We start from the raw sequence: 17,931 nt of genomic DNA on the forward strand, positions 1-17,931 counted from the left end.
TTGGTACAGTAAAAAACACCAGAGTGTTGGTCATTGTTGAAGTGGGTGCTGGGCGCGAGGATGGAGATTGGTTATCCCTTTCTCTTTGGTTTTGTATGTTTGCAATTTTCCATGATAAAACGAAAATTAACGAGACTATGTGGGCAGTTCCTGCCTGGAGGGGAGATGAGAGGGCAGAGAGGGTCAGCAGCTGGCCGAATGGACACGAAAATAGAGAGTGGAGGGAAGGACTGTGCTGTCTCATTACGGGAGAGCAACTAGGAGTATATAGCAGAGTGTATGTAAGCTTTTCTATGAGGGACTGACTTGATTTGTAAACCTTCACTTAAAGCACAATAAAAATTAAAAAAAAACGGAAATTAAGCATAAAAATATTTAATATATGAACTGTACTGCTAGAAAACAGTGAGAATAACGGCTTTTTTTTTTTTTTTTTTCCTCCCCGTGCGATAACTGGGCTGAGTTAACGGTCAATTATACTCTCATCAAACGTTTGAGGAAGATCAGTCTTCGCCCCCACGTTAGACACAGAAGGTCGGGCTCAGGCGCGCCATCACCCAGACTGTACACAGGTCAAGGAGGTGGCACCCCGGTTTACCGGAGCCCTGGCTCACTGTCCAATACCAGCCCGGGTGGGGAGAAATCCGGCGGAACTCAGGAGGAACCCTTTTAGTTTTTTGCAAGAAATAAAACTTCATTTTTCTATATAACGAACTTAATTTCCATCTCTAAGCTTCACTCTGCCTGGTGAAGAAAATGTAATCTTCGTCAGATCAGGATGAGTCTCAGTTCATGCAAGTTTTTTCCCGGGGAGGAATCCTACAGAAACAACCCGAAAGCGTATCCCTGGTGCCGCTTTCCTCTCCACTTGGACCAATAGAAATTCCGAAACGAGTAACGGATGGGTGCTTCCTCCATTTGGCGTCGTCTTCGCGCGCCTATCGGGCGAATCCAAATCCGGCCGCCCACCGGCGGGTCCCCCACCAGCCGCCCGGTTCGCGGGGCTCCCCTACCAGCCTCGAGGCCCCGCCCCCCCAGCTGTCAGACGCTCGCGGGCGGGGCCGGGATTCCTGGTGGGGAGGGAGGGCACCCTGTGTCCTTGGACGGAGAGGGGAGGTGACTCCGGCCGAAGAGGACGCAAAATGAAGGTCCTGCGGGTGAGGGACCCTACAGGTCGGCCCCGGGCCCCCAACCCGGAAGCCCTTGCCCCAGTACGAGACTCCCTAAACACCCCGGGATCTGGGGCCTTGGAACATGAGCCCCCTTCAGGGTCCGGAAACCCCCTCCCCCACCCAAGATCTTCTGAGGCAGCCAAAGACCCCGGATCCTGACTTAAAATCCCGGATTTGAATTTCTTACTTTCATCCAGGGCTCCCTTAAGTAACTCAAGACCTGGGTGCTGGGAACTCAGTCCCCCCTTGCCCCCACCCCCCACTTCTTGGGTAGCCTGGAAAGGCCCTAAGGACTCCAGAAACAGTACACATTCCGAAGGTCTGGGCTCCTCCCATTAATGCAGGAAACGCCTCTCAAAAAACAGCTCCAGGCTTGGACACCCCAGAACTTGAGTCTCCCTTCTGGGTCTGCTCCCCTTCCAGGACCCCCTAGACCACCTGGTAACCTCCAAGCCAGACGCTCCCCGCTCTTTCGGCGAGAGTCCCTTTCATCCAGGCCTTTGCAGATAGGAGCCCCCGACCTCACCCTGCCAGCGGTTGGGATCTTGCCTTTGAGACACTTCCCAAGGGGAAAGGACCGTCCCCACATCCAGGCCTCAGGCGGCCGGCCCCCCAGCTGGACTCCTCCAGCTGGACCCACTTCGGGACGCTCCTCCAGGTACCTCAATACCCTCGCCCTCGTTCCCCCAGGTATCCCAGATGCTGGTTCGTTCCTTCAGCTCCACCGCCCGGAACCGCTTTGAGAACCGAGTGGCCGAGAAGCAGAAAATCTTCCAGGTGAGCGGGGCAAGGGGAGGACCCCGGTTCGGAGCAGAGTGGGGGTAGGGAAGTGGGGGTACAGTCGGAGTAACCCGCACCCCTCTCACCCGACGGCCCTACACGCAGGCCGACAACGACCTCCCGGTGCACTTGAAAGGCGGGGGAACCGACAACATCCTGTACCGGCTGACTATGGGGCTGTGTGTGGGGGGTGAGTCAGGGCCCCCGCTTCTCCTCCGAGCTGCAGGGGGAGAGGCTGGGGCCCAGGCTGGGCTGGGAAGGGCGTTGAGGTTTAGGGGGATGATTGGGGCCTAGGGAAGGGGGTGGGCCCTGAGTGGACCAGGTTTGGAGAGAGGACTGGAGTACTGGGGTGTAGGGAGGGGGCTGCCTAAGGCTTGGGTCTGGGCTCTGAAAAGGAGCTCGGGTCCCAGGAGGGGCTGGACTAATGATAGGTCTGGGGCCCTGACTGGAGCTGGGGAGAAAGCTAACCAGCCTGGCCTAGATCCATACCTGGCTTTCCCCACCTGGGCTGTGATTTGGGGTCTGGATCCACACCAGGGCTTCCCCACCTGGGCTGTGGTAATGCGGGGGGGCGGGGGGGGGAGCGCTGGAGCCTGAGCTGCAGCTGGGATCCAGGCTGGAAATACAGGAGCCTGGGGTGGTTGGGGGGGGCTTAAAGCCTGAGCTGAGGTTCAGGAGCAGATGAGCATCTGTCTGTCTGCCCACAACCCCTCCCTAGGCACCATCTACAGCCTGTACTGCCTTGGCTGGGCCTCCTTCCCCCACAAGAAGTGACAAGAAGCCTGGAGGACCTGGGGAACGTGGGCATCAATAAATGCACCACCTTTTTGGGGAACCTGCCCCAGCCCTGGTCTCTGTGTGTGTCCCCAGACCCGCCCTCCCACCAGCCAGGGGTCTCTGCCCCATGGGCAGCCCTGCAACTCAGCTGCGGTCCTTCATCCTGGATGCCAGCTACTCCTATGCTGCTGCCGCCTCTCAACACTCCCAGAGGGGCCAGAAACCCCAATTGGCACCCCTGGGCTGGGCCTCAGGGTCTGAAGGGTGTTCTCCAGTAGACAGTAGGTCCTGGGATGGCAGCCTCTCCCCCTACAGAGGCCTGAGGGTGGGAAGGAAGTTCCAGGACACATTAAGGCAGAGACACCAAGAAAGGACAGAGGCTGACTCAAGGACAGCAGCTGAGAGGGGCCAACAGCCTTGCGGAGCAGAGACAGGAGTGTATGGAGACCTCCTACCAGCCCGGTCTCTGGGAACAGATGCAGAGATTGCCTGGGCTTCTAGGTCCCAGTCTCGGCCCCGCCTCCCCCACCCCCCAGGATCTGTGAGGGATCTATAGCTCAAACTGGAATCCAGTATGCGAAAAAAGGCCCAGATGACAAAGGAGACATGCAGATCCAACCCCGGGACAGAGGTAGAGACAGACAAAACCACCCCACCCCAGACCCCCTCTGCTCCAGTTGGCTTGGACCACCCCTGAACTCAGAACAGGAGGCGGGTTCCATAGGGAGCAGCAACTGGTGTGCTTTTATTTCTTCCTGGGCCTGGCAGGCTGAGAGCAGAATACCAACAAAGGCAATGGGGCACGTGGGATCTGGGACACTGGGAGAGCGGATACCTGCGAGGTAACTGCGCAGGTGGGTGTGACAGGGTGTGGAGAGACTGGAGGGATCCTTCCAGAACTGAGAGAACCGCCCTTGGGGTGTGCAGCAACACAAATGTTGGGCTTGGCACAGGGTGAATGAGAGGGTTTGGGAGTGGGTGAGACACGTGTGCTGGGGGTGGGGATGACCTTTGGGACAGGGAGTGTCTTAGAGCCAGGGGTAACTCGGGCATGGCGGGCTGGGGCATGTTGGGCCCTGGCTGTTGACTGAGAAGCTGGTGACCAGGGCTAGGAGTATGAGGAGGCCTGTGGATCACAGACCCATAAAGACATCACTGTGAAGCCTGGGGAGAGACCCAGGGGTCCAAGGTGACTTCTACAGCGAGGTGGTGAGGGGGATGGTCTGGGGTTTCCATTCAGGAATACATAGTCAGCTGCAGCCACTGGGGAGAGGAAGGCACAGAGAGTGAAGGACAGGGGACCCAGAAATATCAGACCCCCTTCTCTGCTTTCACCCAGAGGTTGTTGGGAAAACTGGAGGGAAGGGTCCAAGCTTGGAGCTGGTGCACAGGACTGAGGACGGGTGCCCCTAGCCACCGACACCACCAGATGACGGGCCTTACCTCCTGGATGTTCACCTGGATTTGTCCAGTGCCATCTTTGTCAAGAGACTTGAAGGCACCTGGAGGAGAAGAGAAGCGGGCGGATTAGCTTTTAGGCTAATACTATACTGACTTATGGGATGATATACAGCTAACACTTTATCAAGTGCTTACTCATGCCAAGCAATGTGTAAAGTGCTTCCCGTGTATTAACTCACTTAACTCAATCCTGTGAGGTATCATTTTAAAATGAGGTACAGAGAAGTGAAAGGACCTGCTCCAGGTCACACAGCAAGAAAATGAGAAGGTTGGGATTCCAACCCAGGCTCTTACCCACCTCAGTCACAGCCTTCCTATGCTGACTCGGCCCTACCCACCACACCTCTGCCCAAGCCAAGCCTCCCAACCATCTCTAAGCTCCACCGATGCTTCCTCTCCGGCCCTGTCCCCTCCAGTTCCAGCCCAAAAGGGCTCCTGGAAGGAGATCTGCAGGCCCCATCTCCACTTCCTGCCCCTAAAGTCTGCCAGGGTCCCCACTCCTGCCGTCAGGCGGCCACGCAGGGACATTGCACTCACCGCAGTTACTAATAGCCCCTTGCAGCTAAGTCCGAGGTCTGATTCTTGGGCCTTTCCTTATGGAACTTGTGGCATCATCTGCCCTGTCGTCTGCACCTATCTTCCCTTCCTGTTCCTGACACCTCACCTACCTGCCCTTCTCCTCTAGCCTCGCTCTTAATACTGTTCCCACTTACCACTGCCCTTCCCAGCCCCAAGGCTAAGTCCCAGCTCCCTCCCCCTCACTTCACACACTCCTCAGTCCCTGTCCCCTGAGTCTCCCCACCCGGGCACCGCCCTCCATGCCTCTGTCCCCCATGGTCCTTGCAGTGGCCTCCCTGTGCTCTGGGAAGGCCAGGGGGATCTTCCTGAAACCAAACCTGACCCTGTCCCTCCCCTGCCTAGAGCCCACCTTGGCTTTCCCCACCCCCAGCAGAGTCCTGAACTTGGCGTTCCCAGTCCTGTAGGCTCTCCCTCTTCTCAGTCTGCTTTGACCTCAGGGAGCAGGCAGATGGGAGTCCAAATTCTGAATCTGCTGCTTCCTAGATAAGAAGCCTCCTTGAACCCCAGGTTCTTCCTCCATAAAATGGGGGCACTAATTCCCACTTCTCAAGAACGTCTTAAGGATTCTGTGCACTGATGTGCATAAAAGCCCTCATGACCCAGCCCCTGCTCACTGCTCCCAGACCCAGGTCCCCCCATCATGCTCCCTTTCAGGACTCATCTCTTTGAACTCCTAGGAGTCCAACAAAAGCACCACCTTCTCTCTCCCTGCCAGGCCTTTGCAGACTGCTCCCTCTGGCTGGAACCTCTCCCGTTACCCCCCTCACTGCCATGAGCTCTCCCCACTCTGGCCTGTGCTTCCCACATCATGGCTCCAGTCACTGTCCAGGCTTCCTCCAACCCAGCCATGGCCATTCCGGGCGATCACTGTCCGGACTATGAACTCCATGAAGGCAGGAAGTGGGGCTGTCTGGGTCACAGTGGTGACCCTAGCACCACCTACATCAGGGTCAGGCTTAGGAAAGACCTGGGCCACTGGAGGCTGAACAAACCCCATCTGGGAAGCGCGGGGGCGTGACTCACGGAACATAGCATCCAGTCGGACCAGGCAGCTGATGAAGTTGTCGAAATCCATGTTCCCTCCCTCATCCGAGTAGCGTCGGATGATCATGTTGTAGAGATGCTCGTTCAGATGGAAGCCTGAGAATGGTTAGCCCCTCAGGTGTGGGGGCCCTGGGGCCCACCCACTCCCAACCCAAAATCCAGGCTCAGACCAGTTCAGCAGGGGCTGCGTCTCCCATCTCACTTCCAGCCCCTCACATCTCTGCCAGCCACACCTGCTGCCTGAAAAGCCCCTGGGAGTTCCCTGCTGGAGATGGTCCCTGACCGGTCCGTGTCAAACTGCTTGTATATGGCCTGTGGGGGCAGAGACATCAGGGGTCAGCTGAGCATCATAGGGCATGGCAGCTCCATGGCTTGGGGGTTTGGGGGCTGGGAGCTTCAGAGGGTGCCACACACCTGCCACTTTTTGATGTTGTTCCACAGGTACTTGAATTCCTCAAAGCCCAGCTTGCCTGTGGTGTCGCTCTGCAGGGAGGGTGTTAAGGACAATGTGACAACTACACCCAGACACAGGCACTACATGTACCGCTGTAGGCACCACCATGACAGGAAACCTGGGTAAAAGCTCTGGCTCCTGTCCCACCGTCATGTTGCCTTAGGGGTGATTTTTCTTTTTGTTTATCCATACGTATTTTGGAGCCCTGAAAGTGCACCTGAATAAGATCAAAACAACAGCTAATGCAAGTGGAATTCCTTGAATTAGCACATGCCATGCACTGTGCTAAACCTTTCACCTGTAGCTCCAATTCAGTATCACCAACATTAGCTCCATTTTAGAAAAGGACACCAAGGCAGAGATGCTCAGTGATCTCGCTAAGGCACAGACCTAGGAGTGGTTAACTCTACTCAACACTCATGTGAACACAACATACGTATACCAGAGTGGCCCCGTGTGCCAAGTGTGCATGCACCCAAGATCAGCTAACAACTGGCCCACGCGCAGCACATACTCCTAAGCACATGCTTCCATATGCGGTCATGTGTATGTGGGTGTGCCCTTGGGATAATATATATGCATACGAGGGCATACCTATGGCAGTTACCTGCTTGGATTCTCAACTCCTGAAGACGTGAGTCCAAATTCCTATCCTGCCACCTACCATCTTTACGCAAATGACTGGCTCACTCTGAGCTTGTTTTCTTCACCTATAAAAGGGAGCACAATAACTGTAGCTGTCTAACATGGTAGCTGTAAAAACTTAGTTAATGTAAGTAAAGTGGCCTGTGGTGACAACATGATGTCATCACGCCCATAGGGGGGTGTATGTTCTGATGTACATGTGTCCATTTCTGGTATGAAAGCTATACCCTAGCTGTCCCAATCCCACTCTCAGAAAACCCCCTCTTCACCCAGGGCCTCCCCGACACTGCCCTGGAGGATACATCCATCACAGCCACCATGCTGCGACATGTGTCAATGCCAAAACCATCGGTCTTCAGATCAGGGTCTGTAGGGGACATGTTGAAGGTCAGAGCCAGAGGTCACAGCCGCCCTGGGCCCCATGGCTGAACCTGCCCTATGCCTTGACTCTGGTCACTCACGTCGGGTCACGACCTTGTTGAGAATGTTCATGAGTTCTGTGGCGCTGACCTCCATGTCCTGAGAAGTTAAGAGTGGGTCAGGGGTGACTAAGAGGGGTCCGGGCAGGTCTTGAAGGAGAATGGGAACTTTGACGTTGCCATGGTCAAGTGTGTGTGTGTTCAGGGGCAGCCCGAGGGAAACCATGGAAGGGTAAGAACAGGGTTAGGACACTGGGCTACTTACATCTCCAGCCAACTGGGCAAACAGTCTCCGGAACTGCCGGACCTCCTCGCTCTCGTTGGCCTCAATGTTGGAATAATGTGTGCGTGGGGGCTGAGGAGGGAGAAAAACTCAGAACGAGTTCGGGGAGGGGTGCCCAGGCAAGGCCAGATTCCCACACTCAGGTGTGGGTGGGGAGGTCAGAGTGGGTGGGGGGCAGGGTGATCAAAGGAAGGGGGCGATGGTCAATGGATGGGGAGCAGGTCTGTGTGGCATGCTAAGTTTGGGGGTGCACAACAAGGCAAGGACAATGGGAGAGGGATTTCATAAGAGGGAGAGGTGGTAGGATTTCTCCAAACGGACGACGATGGAGCTGGAAAATTTCTCGGCGGGAGAAGGGGGTCTCCAGTTGTGGGGGAGCTCACCGGAGGCTCAGGGTTATACTGCGCAGCCGCCTCGCTGAGGAGAAGACGCAGGAGTTAGAGCCAGGGGGTGGGGCTTCCAACGGGCAGCGCCAGCAGAACCGGCGGCCCCAGCCCCTGCATCCCAACCCCCCCAAACCCAGTTCTCCCCCAACCCTAACTGGCTTTTCTGCCCACCTCACGTGTCCTTTCCTGTCCTTGTCCTTGCTGCCATGGTCGCGCCCCTTCTTTTCCTCCATCAGGCCAACCCCATCCAGGAAGAAACCACGGCCCACCCCCACAGCAGGCTCCACCCCCCCAGGGCACACCGCCCAATGGGACATCCCGGAATCATCCTCATCCCACCCAATTCTCAACCCAGAATCCCACCCAGACGAATTAGACGCTGCCCCTTCAAGGGCTCCCTTCAGAGAGGCTCTGCCTCAACCTCCTTAAGTCCCACTGCCCAGGGCCCTACTCTGTTGTCCCCCTTCCTGAAGGCCTGTCTTCCCCAGCTCCATTAGGTCGAGCTCATAGATCGATGGCCCAGGCCCCCACCGACAACCTGCCCTACCCCACCTGGGCGTTTTTTCTTCATTAAGCCAGCAGACTCCTGCCTCTTCAAGGCCCATTTCCACTATCTTATCAAGCCTGGTGTCATAGTCGTGGTTAAGAACTACGGCTGCTAACCAAAAGGTCGGCAGTTGGAATCCACCAGCTGCTCCTTGGAAACCGTACGGGGCACTCCTACTCTGCCCTATAGGGTCACTATGAGTCGGAATCGACTCAACGGCAGTGGGTTTGGGTTTCTTTTTTAATAAAGCCTCCAGGAGCCCTGTGGTGCTGTGGTTAAGAGCTACAGCTGCTAATCAAAAGCCAGGCAGTTCGAATCCCCATCAGCCCTCCTTAGAAACCGTATGGGGCAGTCCTACTCTGTCCTATAGGGCCTGTGAGTTGGAATCGACTCCACAGCAATGGGTTTGTTTTGTTTGGTTTGGATTTTTATCAAGCCTCGGCCTCGCCTGGGCCGACTCTTCATTGACCCTCTCAGGACAGCCAAGTCGCGCCCGCGCCAAGTCCCGCCCCCTTGATGGCACACCCCCACCCTCACCGCGCCCCGCCCTGGCCCAGCCTATCCAAGCTCCAGGTCAGTGTGCAATGACCCATCTCACTCTCGCTGGCCGCCCCCTCCAGGCCCCGCCCCTCCAGGCCCCGCCTTACCTGATGGCACTAATGACCCCGCCCAGGATGCGCATGGCCGTTCCTCCGCCGCCGCCGCCGCCTCCTCCTCCTCCTCCTCCTCCGCCGCCGCCGCCGCCGATCAGGCCTCCCAGCACATCCCCCAGGCCCCCGCCCAGGCCCCCGCCTGCCCCGCCGCCGCCCTTCAAGAACGAGTTGACCAGGAACATGGCTGCGACTTGGACTCCTAAGGGGGGCAAGGGGGGGGTCAAGGGCCGCCTCGCCCCTGAATCCCCATCCACACTTCCGGAAGCTGGAAGTGGGAGCAATCAGGGGCCTCTGGGTGGGTGCCAGTGGTCTGGCTGTGGCTTGGGGTCCCGCTGGATGGGGTCTGGGCTTGTGGGGAGGTTGCGATGGGAACGGAGGAAAAGTATGAAACCCCCACGGATCTAAAGGGACCCCGTGGGTCTTGAGGGACCCTGGGTTGGGCCCACGCACAGGCATCGTTAAGGCTGGGGGTCCAGGTCTGGACGGGTTGGTTCTCCAGATAAGGGCCCCAAGGTGGTGTAAGGACGGGTTCTCCAGATAGGGGCCCCAAGGTGGTGTAAGGACGGGTTCTCCAGATAGGGGCCCCAAGGTGGTGAAAGGCGTTCCCTGAAGTGTCTGGGCGCTCGAATCAGATCCAGAGCCTTAGAGCCGGACTTAGGGGTCCTCGGCCTGGAGACCCCCAAAGCGGGGTTTAGGGGATTCGGAACATGGAACTGAGGGTCTGGGAACTCCCGGTGGCGACACTACGCTGTCACTGCTGGGCCTGTGGGCTCGGGTCTAAGGTCGTGAGCGTGAGCCGCTGGGCTCGGGATAACGGGGCCCCCATTGCAGTTGGAGGCACGAATCCAGGACTGTGGTGCTAGAGGCTCCAGGGCAGAATTTTTGAGAAATCTCCCGGATCTATGGGCTTGCATTTTAGGTCATGAGACCGGGGATCCCCAAGGCCGGGATAACGGGGGCCGGTCAGGTCTGGGGGTCCTAAGAATCTCAGGTCAGGGTGTGGGGGACCCCTGACGCCGGCAGGGTCCAGTCGGGTCTGGGGGCCGACCGGGCCGGGTTTACGGAGTGCGGGGGGACTGGGCTGGGGGCTCACCGCCTCGCTCACGCGTCCGACGGGCAGTCCGTCTGCTGCTCCCGGGCCTCCCGCTGAGTTGGGCTCCGAGGGCGGGGCCCGTGACTCAGGCGGCGGCTCTCGGTCCGGAGCGGCCGGGCGGCGTCCGCGCGGTCCTAGGGCCGGCCGCGCCGACTGCGCCTGCGCGCGGGCCCCGCCCCATATAGGAAGATGTGGATGCCGCGGCCCCGCCCCCGTGTTTCCGGCGCCGTGGGGTTCAGCCCCGCCCAGGCTGAGTGGGGTGTGGAGTCTTCGCCGACATCTCCCAGGCGGGTCAGGGCACCTGGAGGGTAGGACACCGGGGTGACTGAAGAGTCACGGAGACTCCGCGCTCCAGTGCCCACCTGCATCCGGCCGCTGGTGAGCTTTTCGACCCGCTTGAAAAAGCACTCTTGGCACACGGTCCCTTGGCCTCGCCGCGACAGACTCAGCGTTTGGAGGCCCCGAGCTTTGCCTCCACTCCGGGGACAGCCGCGGCAGCTGTGGCAGGGACAGAGGACCAGCTGGATTTCCCGCGCTCCGGAGGCAGCCCAGAGGGCGCTCATACTGCGGGCAGAATTTCTGCTGGGAAAGGTTCCTTGCGCCTCCGCCTCCCGTCCCCTTCCCCGAGCCAAGGGTCACCAGAATCATTTTTCCTGGCCGGGCTCAATCAGTCTCACCTCAGTCTTCCAGTCTCTAAAATGGGCCCCGGATACAGGAATCGACCTCGCCAAGGCCTGGTTTCTGAGGCCAGGTGTTGCCGAGGTTGGGGGCGGGGGGAGTGTATGCAAGTAAGATGTATGGAATCCTAACAATGGGGTTGGTCAGTTTTGCCATCCGGCTAGGTTTAAAAGAGAGCGAATTCCAGAGCAGAGCGGGGATCTCGCCCCACTAAGAAAGTAAAGCCAGGAGTGGAGCACATCGTTTGGACCAGGATCCCTGCTCTGAGAAGCTCCTGGAACCCGCAGACAGAGACAGTTGTAACACTGAAGACGGGAGGAAATGGCGGCAGCAGAATTAGGAGACTGGCAGGAGAGGGCACGGCGGGCTTCCTGGCCCATGGAGCTAGAAAGTTGAGTACCTTCAGACAGGAGGCTTGCTGGCGAGTAAGGGTGCCTCTGGGCACTTCGTGGAGCTAGGTTTGCTGACCCAGAGAGCTAGAGCTGAGCACCTTCAGGCTGTGGCCTACTGGTGGAGCTGGGTGCCTCCGGGTGCTTATTGGCAGAGCCAGAAGAGCTTTGTAACACTTGCCAGAGCAGGGCATAGGCGGGGTTGAGGGGCTGAGGGCCAGAGAGAGCTGCCTGCAGCCACAGCTGAGAAGAGACTGCCCTGATCGGTACTGTCCTGATGGAGGTTCCTGAGAGTTCCTAAGCCCGAATTGTAACCTGTCTTGGCCCTAATAAGCGCCATGTCTGTGAGTATGGTCTGTGAGTTCTCTGTGGCCGTTGCAGTGAATTGTTGAACCCAACAGAGAAGTACAAAGTGCCGTGGGAGGGAAGGCTGCTGTCAGAATTGGAAAAAATGCTGCAGGTGTTACCAGAATAAGGTTCTTGTCACTCACCGGTCAAGAATGAGCAGGTAAGGCACGTAGTTTTCCACACAAGCAAAGCTTTATTGGAGGGCCTAGAGCAACGCTTACCCTCATCTCAGGACAAAAGACAGGCCCGAGTTTTTGAAAGTTCTTGGGTGGGAACCCAAGATTCATAGGCACGGGAGGGGATATGTTAACTAAGGTGCTCGCACAGCAGCTTTCCAAGATGGCTCCAGTCCTGGAGGCCTCTGGGATTCGGACCAGGACTTCTGCGGTGTCACACCTGCACAGGCTCTTGCTTCCTGGGTTCAGTTTCCTGACTGGGGCTGTAGCCTCTCACTGCCCCTGGTGGAAGGTCACACAGCGGTCACGGGTGGGTGGTCTGTGCATGTCCCTGGGCCTGGTTTTCTCCAGCTGCTTCTGAAAGGCAACTTTAAAGAAGTTTGTGGGCTAATTTTAGATACCCTGCCCCATTGTTCTGGGGAATGGCTTTGTTTCTGTGCCCTGTCCTATTTCTTGTTAGCTTGTTTGCAGATTTTGGGGCCCTTCTGTTCTCTGTCTTACTAAGGCTCTAGGTTCCACACTCAACCCCCTATTACCTCCCTTATAGTATAGTCTGTTTCTCTTTTACTTGCTTCTCCTCTAACCACACCAGTCTCTTCGCTGTTTTTCAAACAGGCACCCTCCGATCTCAGAGCCTTTGCTCCCTGTCTTATAGGGTGGAGGCATGTCTGTAGGAATCAGCCTTGGGCTGTTTATCTGGATTTTTCCTTCCCCCTTGTGAAGCTAAAGGAGGTCAGATGCTGCCCCCAAGCCGTTTTTACACCCGGGCAGCCAGACTTCCTAGCCTGTGCCTTTAACCACTACCCTGATGCACTGACTCCAGTAATGTAGTTAATATGATAACAGCTCAGAAACCAAGGTCAGGACTAGACAAAACCAGAGTTGCAGCTAGTGCTTCCTGAGGGCGTGTTGGGGCCAGTCCAGGGCACTCACTGCACAAACCTTGTCTCTGAGGCAGGAACTAACAGGGGAGAAAATTGAGACTGAAAGGCAGGGCCACTTACCTGAGGTCACAGAGGGTGGCAGGACCTGGTCTGAACCTGGGCTTGGCTGATGACAGATCTTTTGGTGGTGACTAATCTGGATTCCCTTCTCACCACGCCCCTCGCTGCCATTCGGTTTCAGCCAGCTGAGCAGCTTCAGTTCCCTGTCCTCTCCCTGGGCTCCCTTGTTGCCAGGCCTTTGCACCAGTTGTGCTCTCTACCTGGAACACTCCCGCTTTTTTTGCCTGGTTTTGTAGCTACACAGGCTTTGGGTGTCAGTTCAGGAGTCACCTCTTCCAGGAAGCCCTCCCTGACCCCATCCCCACTCCAGTTTAGGTGAGGCTCCCGGTTATATACTCTCAAAACAACTGGGAGCTTTCTCAGGGCACTCACTGCAGATTGTTAAGATATTGTGATCTTTCTCTTCTGTGACCTCTTAATACTGTTGTTAGGTGCCCTCAAGTCGGTTCCAACTCACAGCCACTCTATAGGACAGAGTAGAACTGCTCCATAGGGTTTCCAAGGAGCAGCTGGTGGTTTTGAACTGCTGACCTTTTGGTTAGCAGCCGAGTGCTTAACCACTGCACTACCAAATTCAGGGCATAATCCTGGCCAGCCCCAATTCTCAGGCCTTAGTTCGCCTCTCAGTCCCACAATCCCACTCACATTGTGGGGGACCTCATACATACACACGCAGTGTTTAAATTTTATGTCTAGGCTATCAACATCCAAACTGCCCCCCTTCAGCCCAGAGGTCACCCCCGAACTCCGGGCACCTACATGCTGCTCACTATCTCCAGAGTCAAACTCCAGGCATCCTAAACAGCTCCCAGTCTTTCTCCCAAACCTGTTCCCTCCCCACTTCCCCCATCTTAGTCAATGGCCGCTCTGTCCTTGACTATCCCACACTTGTCCTTGACTGCTCTCTCTCCTTCACGCCCACCCCCAGCCATTAGCAAACCTTGCTAGCTCCACCTGTATACGCCTCCTCCACTGCCCCTACCCAGTCTCCCTTCTCTCCTCCCTGGTCTCACTGCTCCCACAGTCTGCTCCCCACACACAGCCAGAGGGAGCCTGTGAACACCTGGGTCGGATCAGGGCCTTCTTGGCTGAGCTGTCCCCTGGCTGCACCTCATTCCTGATAAGAATCAAAGCCCTCATCATGGCCACCAGGGACCTAGTGATCTGGCCCTACTGCCCAGCTGAAGGCAGAAAAGGCTTGGACAGGGAGGCTGTGGGAGCACAGTGATGTGCAGACAACCCCTCTTCCCACATATGTGAGGGGGGACCACCATTCCATTGTCAAGGTCCTCTCCATTCCCCCCTTAGCGCCTCAATATCTGGTGCTCTCAGGAGCATGCTCTCAGATCCCTGGCTTAACCCTGCTATTCCCCACCCCACCCTGTTCTTCCCGTTTATCACCTGCTGACATACTAGAGAAGGACATGATGTTTGGTAAAGTAGAGGGTCTGCAAAAAAGAGGAAGACCCTCAACCAGATGGACGGACACAGTGGCTGAACAATGAGCGGAAGCATCGCAACAATTGTGAGGATGGTGCAGGACCAGGGAGTGGTGTTCTGTTGTGCATAGGGTCACTGTGAGTTGGAAGTGACTCGATGGCACCTAACAACAACAGCAATATACCGTATGGAGTCTTGGTGGCACAGTGGTTAAGAGCTTGGCTGCTAACCAAAAGATGAGCAGTTCAAATCCACCAGCCGCTCCTTGGAAACCTTATGGGACAGTTCTGCTCTGTCCTGTAGGGTCACCATGAGTTAGAATTGCCTTGATGGCAATGGATTTTTTAGTTTTTTTAATATACTCTATAGTTTATCCTGTTTCTACTCTGTCCTCCCCACTACATGTTTCCCGCCTCAGGGCAATGCTTTCTGTCTTAATCAGCGCTATATATGCAGTTGCTAAAACCGTGCCCAGCACACATTAGGTGCTCAATAAATATCTGTCGAACGAAGGAAATGCTTTGGGTGGATATTCTTACTGAATTTTCGGCACTACCACTTACCACAGCATAACCTCACCTATACTGACTGATGTACCTAGATGTAATTATGCCCACGGGGGAACCTCAGTTCAAACAGGTGGGACTGCTTGCCTGAGATCACATAGCTGGTAAGTGCCAGAACTCAAGACATGAACCCAGGAAGGCTGGCTTTGTAGCTCACCCTTTTTTTTTGAGGATCGTAATACACTACTTTTTAAAGTAGCTTTCAGTGTACAGAAAAATTCTGCAGGAAGCACAGAGAGTTCCCATCTGCACCCTCTCCCCCGCACAGCTTCTCCTGTTGTTAACACTGGGCGTTAGTGCTCTGCATTTGCTACAACTGATGAACCAATGTTGACATTAATGTAGTTCCATAGTTTCCAGTAGGGACTGTTCGTGTTCAACAGTTCTAGGGGCTTTAACAAATGCCTGTCATGCATGTATCCATTGTTACAGTATCCTGCAGAACAGTTTCACTGCCCCTAAAATGCCCTGTGCTCCACCTAGCCACCCCACTCTCCATCCCCCTGAGCCCCTGGCGACCACTGACAATTCTACTGTCTATAGTTTTGCCTTTTTCAGGATGTTGTCTGGAGCCTTAGTGGCTCCGTGGTTAAGAGCTACAGCTGCTAATCAAAAGGTGGGCAGTTTGAATCCACCAGCCGCTCCTTAGAAACCCTATGGGGCAGTTCTACCCTGTGCTATAGGGTCAGAATCCACTCAATGGCAATGGGTTGGGTTGGGTTGGGTTTGGTTTTAGGATGTTATCTAGTTGGAATCGTAGGGTATATAGCCTTTCCAGACTGACTTCTTTCACTTAGTATTATGCATTTAAGGCTCCTTTGGCTTCATAGCACATTACTTTTTATCAGTGAATGATAGTCGATACTGTATGCATGTATCACAGTTTACCCATTCACCTATTGAAGACTATCTTGGTTGGTTCCAACTTTTGGCAGTTATGAATAAAGCGGCCATAAACATTTGTGTGCAGGTTTTTGTGGGGCCATGAGTTTTCAGTTCATTTGGGTAGACATCTAGAAGTGCAGCTGCTGGCTTGTATGGAAAGCCACTGTCTTCCAAAATGGCCGTACCATTTGCATTCCCACCAGCAAAGAATGAGGGCTCCTGTTGCGTCACATCCTCACAGGCATTTGATGTGTTCAGTGTTGGGGGTTTTAGCCATTCAAACAGGTGAATGGTGGTATCTCACAGTTGCTTTAATTTGCAATTCCGTAATGAAATACGATGTTGAACGTTTTTTCCTATGCTTATTTGCCGTCTGTGTATCTTCTCTGTCAAAGTGTCGGTTCAGTTCTTTTGCCCATTTTTTTTTAATAGCTCACAGTTTTAATCCTTACAGTTTGCTGCCTCAGTGAGGTAAACATTATAACGGCATCAATAAATAAATTCACGACAGTTATAACTACCGTAGCTAATGACGCCCAGGGGCTCAATTGGACCAGGCTGGAATAACTGCTTTACAGGCATGTCTCGCCAACACCTCTGTAACTCAGCGGTACTAGAAGTAGGATCAGAAGCCATCTAACTGGAGAGGGGGATGGAGAATCACCAGCAGCTCAAAGCTGTTTCCTATGAAGTAGAGGTCAGACATACCTCCTCTCTGCAACTTTTTTGCCATTTCTGACACCAGCTGTCCTCCCCACAGCACTCTGTACTTCTCTGCTGGGTTAGATAATAAGTTGCAGTGGCCACATAGAACTCACAGGTCGTACTCACAATATGGGGTTTATTAGGGAGGTAACAGGCTGTAACTCAGGATCAGGATCAACTTGGAAGTAACAGGATACAACTCAGGAGACAGGATACAGTTGGTTGATCATGATAGCTTTCAACCAAGACAGCTGTGAAATGAGTTCCTTTATATGGCCTTTTGTCTTGGTTCTTTGGAAAAACAGCTTGAGAGATTTTTCTCCTAAACCCTGTGGAGTTACCTTTGCCCTAGTTTTCTACCCCAGAGGGTCTGTTACTTTCATCCAAGTTGACTGACATTTCCTGATAGTTGTAAACAACTTGGTATGACCGTTTTTTCTCTGGGTCTGGGCTGGAGCCTCCCCTGTGATTGATATGTGTCTTGAAGGGATTGGGGAATATACTATGCAAATGAGTGACTGTAGACTATGCAAATAAAGCTACTATAGCCTACTATGCAAATGAAGTGTCTGTGGCCTACCCAAAGGGCATTGGTCAGTTTGTGGCCCTCACTAGGAGGGACTGTGCCTTGAAATTGACAGAGTGGTGTGTGTGTGTGTGTGTATATGTATATATATATATACACATATATATATATGCACCCAATCTCACAGAGGTTTCTTGAGATAGAAAGAAGCAGGAAGGAGAGAAGCAGAAAAAGGAGGCAAGGAACCTCCTAAAAGAGCTGTAACACAAGTCAAGGCTGTAACACTGAAGACAGTGACAAGCCCAGGAGGGGCCTAGCAGCAGAGTTGGTGGTGACAGACAGCAGGGCCCAGAGGAGGCCTGTCCTGAGAGAGAGAGGAGGCCTGTGTGGCCGAGAGGACCTGAGCACATGTCCTGCACCAAAGAAGGGAGACTTCACTACGTGCTTCCTGATCCTGATCCTCAGTTGCACTCTGTTACTTCCTTAATAAACCACGTAGCTGTAAGTACCATTTGTAAGTTGTCACCATTGCAACAGATTAGTGAACCCAGAAGAGAAGTAGCGAGTGCCATGGGAGGCGTCAGAGTTGGTAAAGGTTGGAGAGTAGAGGTATGGCTCACCTCCACCTCACTGACTCACATTATCCCTCCCTGAAGTTAGACATGTTCTAATGCTACCACTCCTACTTGCATTTTACAACAGCTTCTCGGCCAGGCGTGCCGCCGGGCTTTCTCTTCGCCTCTGCCCTGCTCAGGAAAGTATTACACAGTTCTTTAGCTCCCCAGACAAGTGTACGGAGGCACCCTACTTTGCCAGCAAGCCTCCTGCCTAAAGGTGCTCTTCTCTTTCTATGTCTCTCGCTCTCGCTCTGTGGCAAGCCCACTCAGCTGCCTTGTAGCAGTCTCCTGGTTCTTGCCACTC

General features: G+C 54.7%; 2 protein-coding genes across 5 annotated transcripts; one reads left to right on the forward strand and one right to left on the reverse strand.

The window, feature by feature from the left end:
• Positions 1 to 977: 977 nt before the first annotated feature.
• On the forward strand, positions 978 to 2,792 carry LOC100657307 (cytochrome c oxidase subunit 7A1, mitochondrial). Of its 2 annotated transcripts, none has more exons than XM_023541523.2 (4): positions 978 to 1,148; positions 1,863 to 1,949; positions 2,058 to 2,142; positions 2,671 to 2,792. In XM_023541523.2, the coding sequence occupies exons 1-4, from the start codon at positions 1,143 to 1,145 to the stop codon at positions 2,724 to 2,726; spliced, it is 234 nt and encodes a 77-aa protein (XP_023397291.1). In that variant the 5' UTR covers positions 978 to 1,142; the 3' UTR covers positions 2,727 to 2,792. The 2 variants fall into 2 exon arrangements, with proteins under 2 accessions (XP_023397291.1, XP_003422348.1); XM_003422300.4 differs by having other exon boundaries at positions 986 to 1,157.
• A 653-nt stretch (positions 2,793 to 3,445) lies between these two features.
• CAPNS1 (calpain small subunit 1) lies at positions 3,446 to 10,399 on the reverse strand. Of its 3 annotated transcripts, none has more exons than XM_003422301.4 (10): positions 9,195 to 9,525; positions 7,998 to 8,031; positions 7,597 to 7,686; positions 7,374 to 7,431; positions 7,215 to 7,279; positions 6,228 to 6,296; positions 6,047 to 6,125; positions 5,793 to 5,909; positions 4,173 to 4,231; positions 3,446 to 3,992 (listed from the first exon to the last, which is right to left on the reverse strand). In XM_003422301.4, exons 1-10 carry the CDS (start codon positions 9,380 to 9,382, stop codon positions 3,966 to 3,968), a joined length of 786 nt encoding a protein of 261 aa, XP_003422349.2. In that variant the 5' UTR covers positions 9,383 to 9,525; the 3' UTR covers positions 3,446 to 3,965. The 3 variants fall into 3 exon arrangements, with proteins under 3 accessions (XP_003422349.2, XP_064149576.1, XP_064149575.1); XM_064293506.1 differs by lacking the exon at positions 3,446 to 3,992 and adding an exon at positions 10,294 to 10,399 and having other exon boundaries at positions 4,007 to 4,231; positions 9,195 to 9,399; XM_064293505.1 differs by lacking the exon at positions 3,446 to 3,992 and having other exon boundaries at positions 4,007 to 4,231.
• Positions 10,400 to 17,931: the final 7,532 nt, after the last annotated feature.

Source organism: Loxodonta africana, chromosome 11 (assembly GCF_030014295.1).
Source record: "Loxodonta africana isolate mLoxAfr1 chromosome 11, mLoxAfr1.hap2, whole genome shotgun sequence".
NCBI classification, from domain to species: Eukaryota; Metazoa; Chordata; class Mammalia; order Proboscidea; family Elephantidae; genus Loxodonta; species Loxodonta africana.

What these genes read in the sequence shown, in the direction of transcription:
- LOC100657307 (XM_003422300.4), top strand. An exon ending in AGAAGCAGAAAATCTTCCAG is followed by an intron (nt 1,950 to 2,057) that starts GTGAGCGGGGCA and finishes CCCTACACGCAG; the next exon opens with GCCGACAACGACCTCCCGGT. An exon ending in TATGGGGCTGTGTGTGGGGG is followed by an intron (nt 2,143 to 2,670) that starts GTGAGTCAGGGC and finishes ACCCCTCCCTAG; the next exon opens with GCACCATCTACAGCCTGTAC.
- CAPNS1 (XM_064293506.1), bottom strand. Translation starts at nt 9,382, where the DNA reads ATGTTCCTGGTCAACTCGTTCTTGAAGGGCGGCGGCGGGGCAGGCGGG. An exon ending in GGGGTCATTAGTGCCATCAG is followed by an intron (nt 8,032 to 9,194) that starts GTAAGGCGGGGC and finishes TCTTCTCCTCAG; the next exon opens with CGAGGCGGCTGCGCAGTATA. An exon ending in CCGACTGGATGCTATGTTCC is followed by an intron (nt 4,232 to 5,792) that starts GTGAGTCACGCC and finishes CTTCTCCTCCAG; the next exon opens with GTGCCTTCAAGTCTCTTGAC.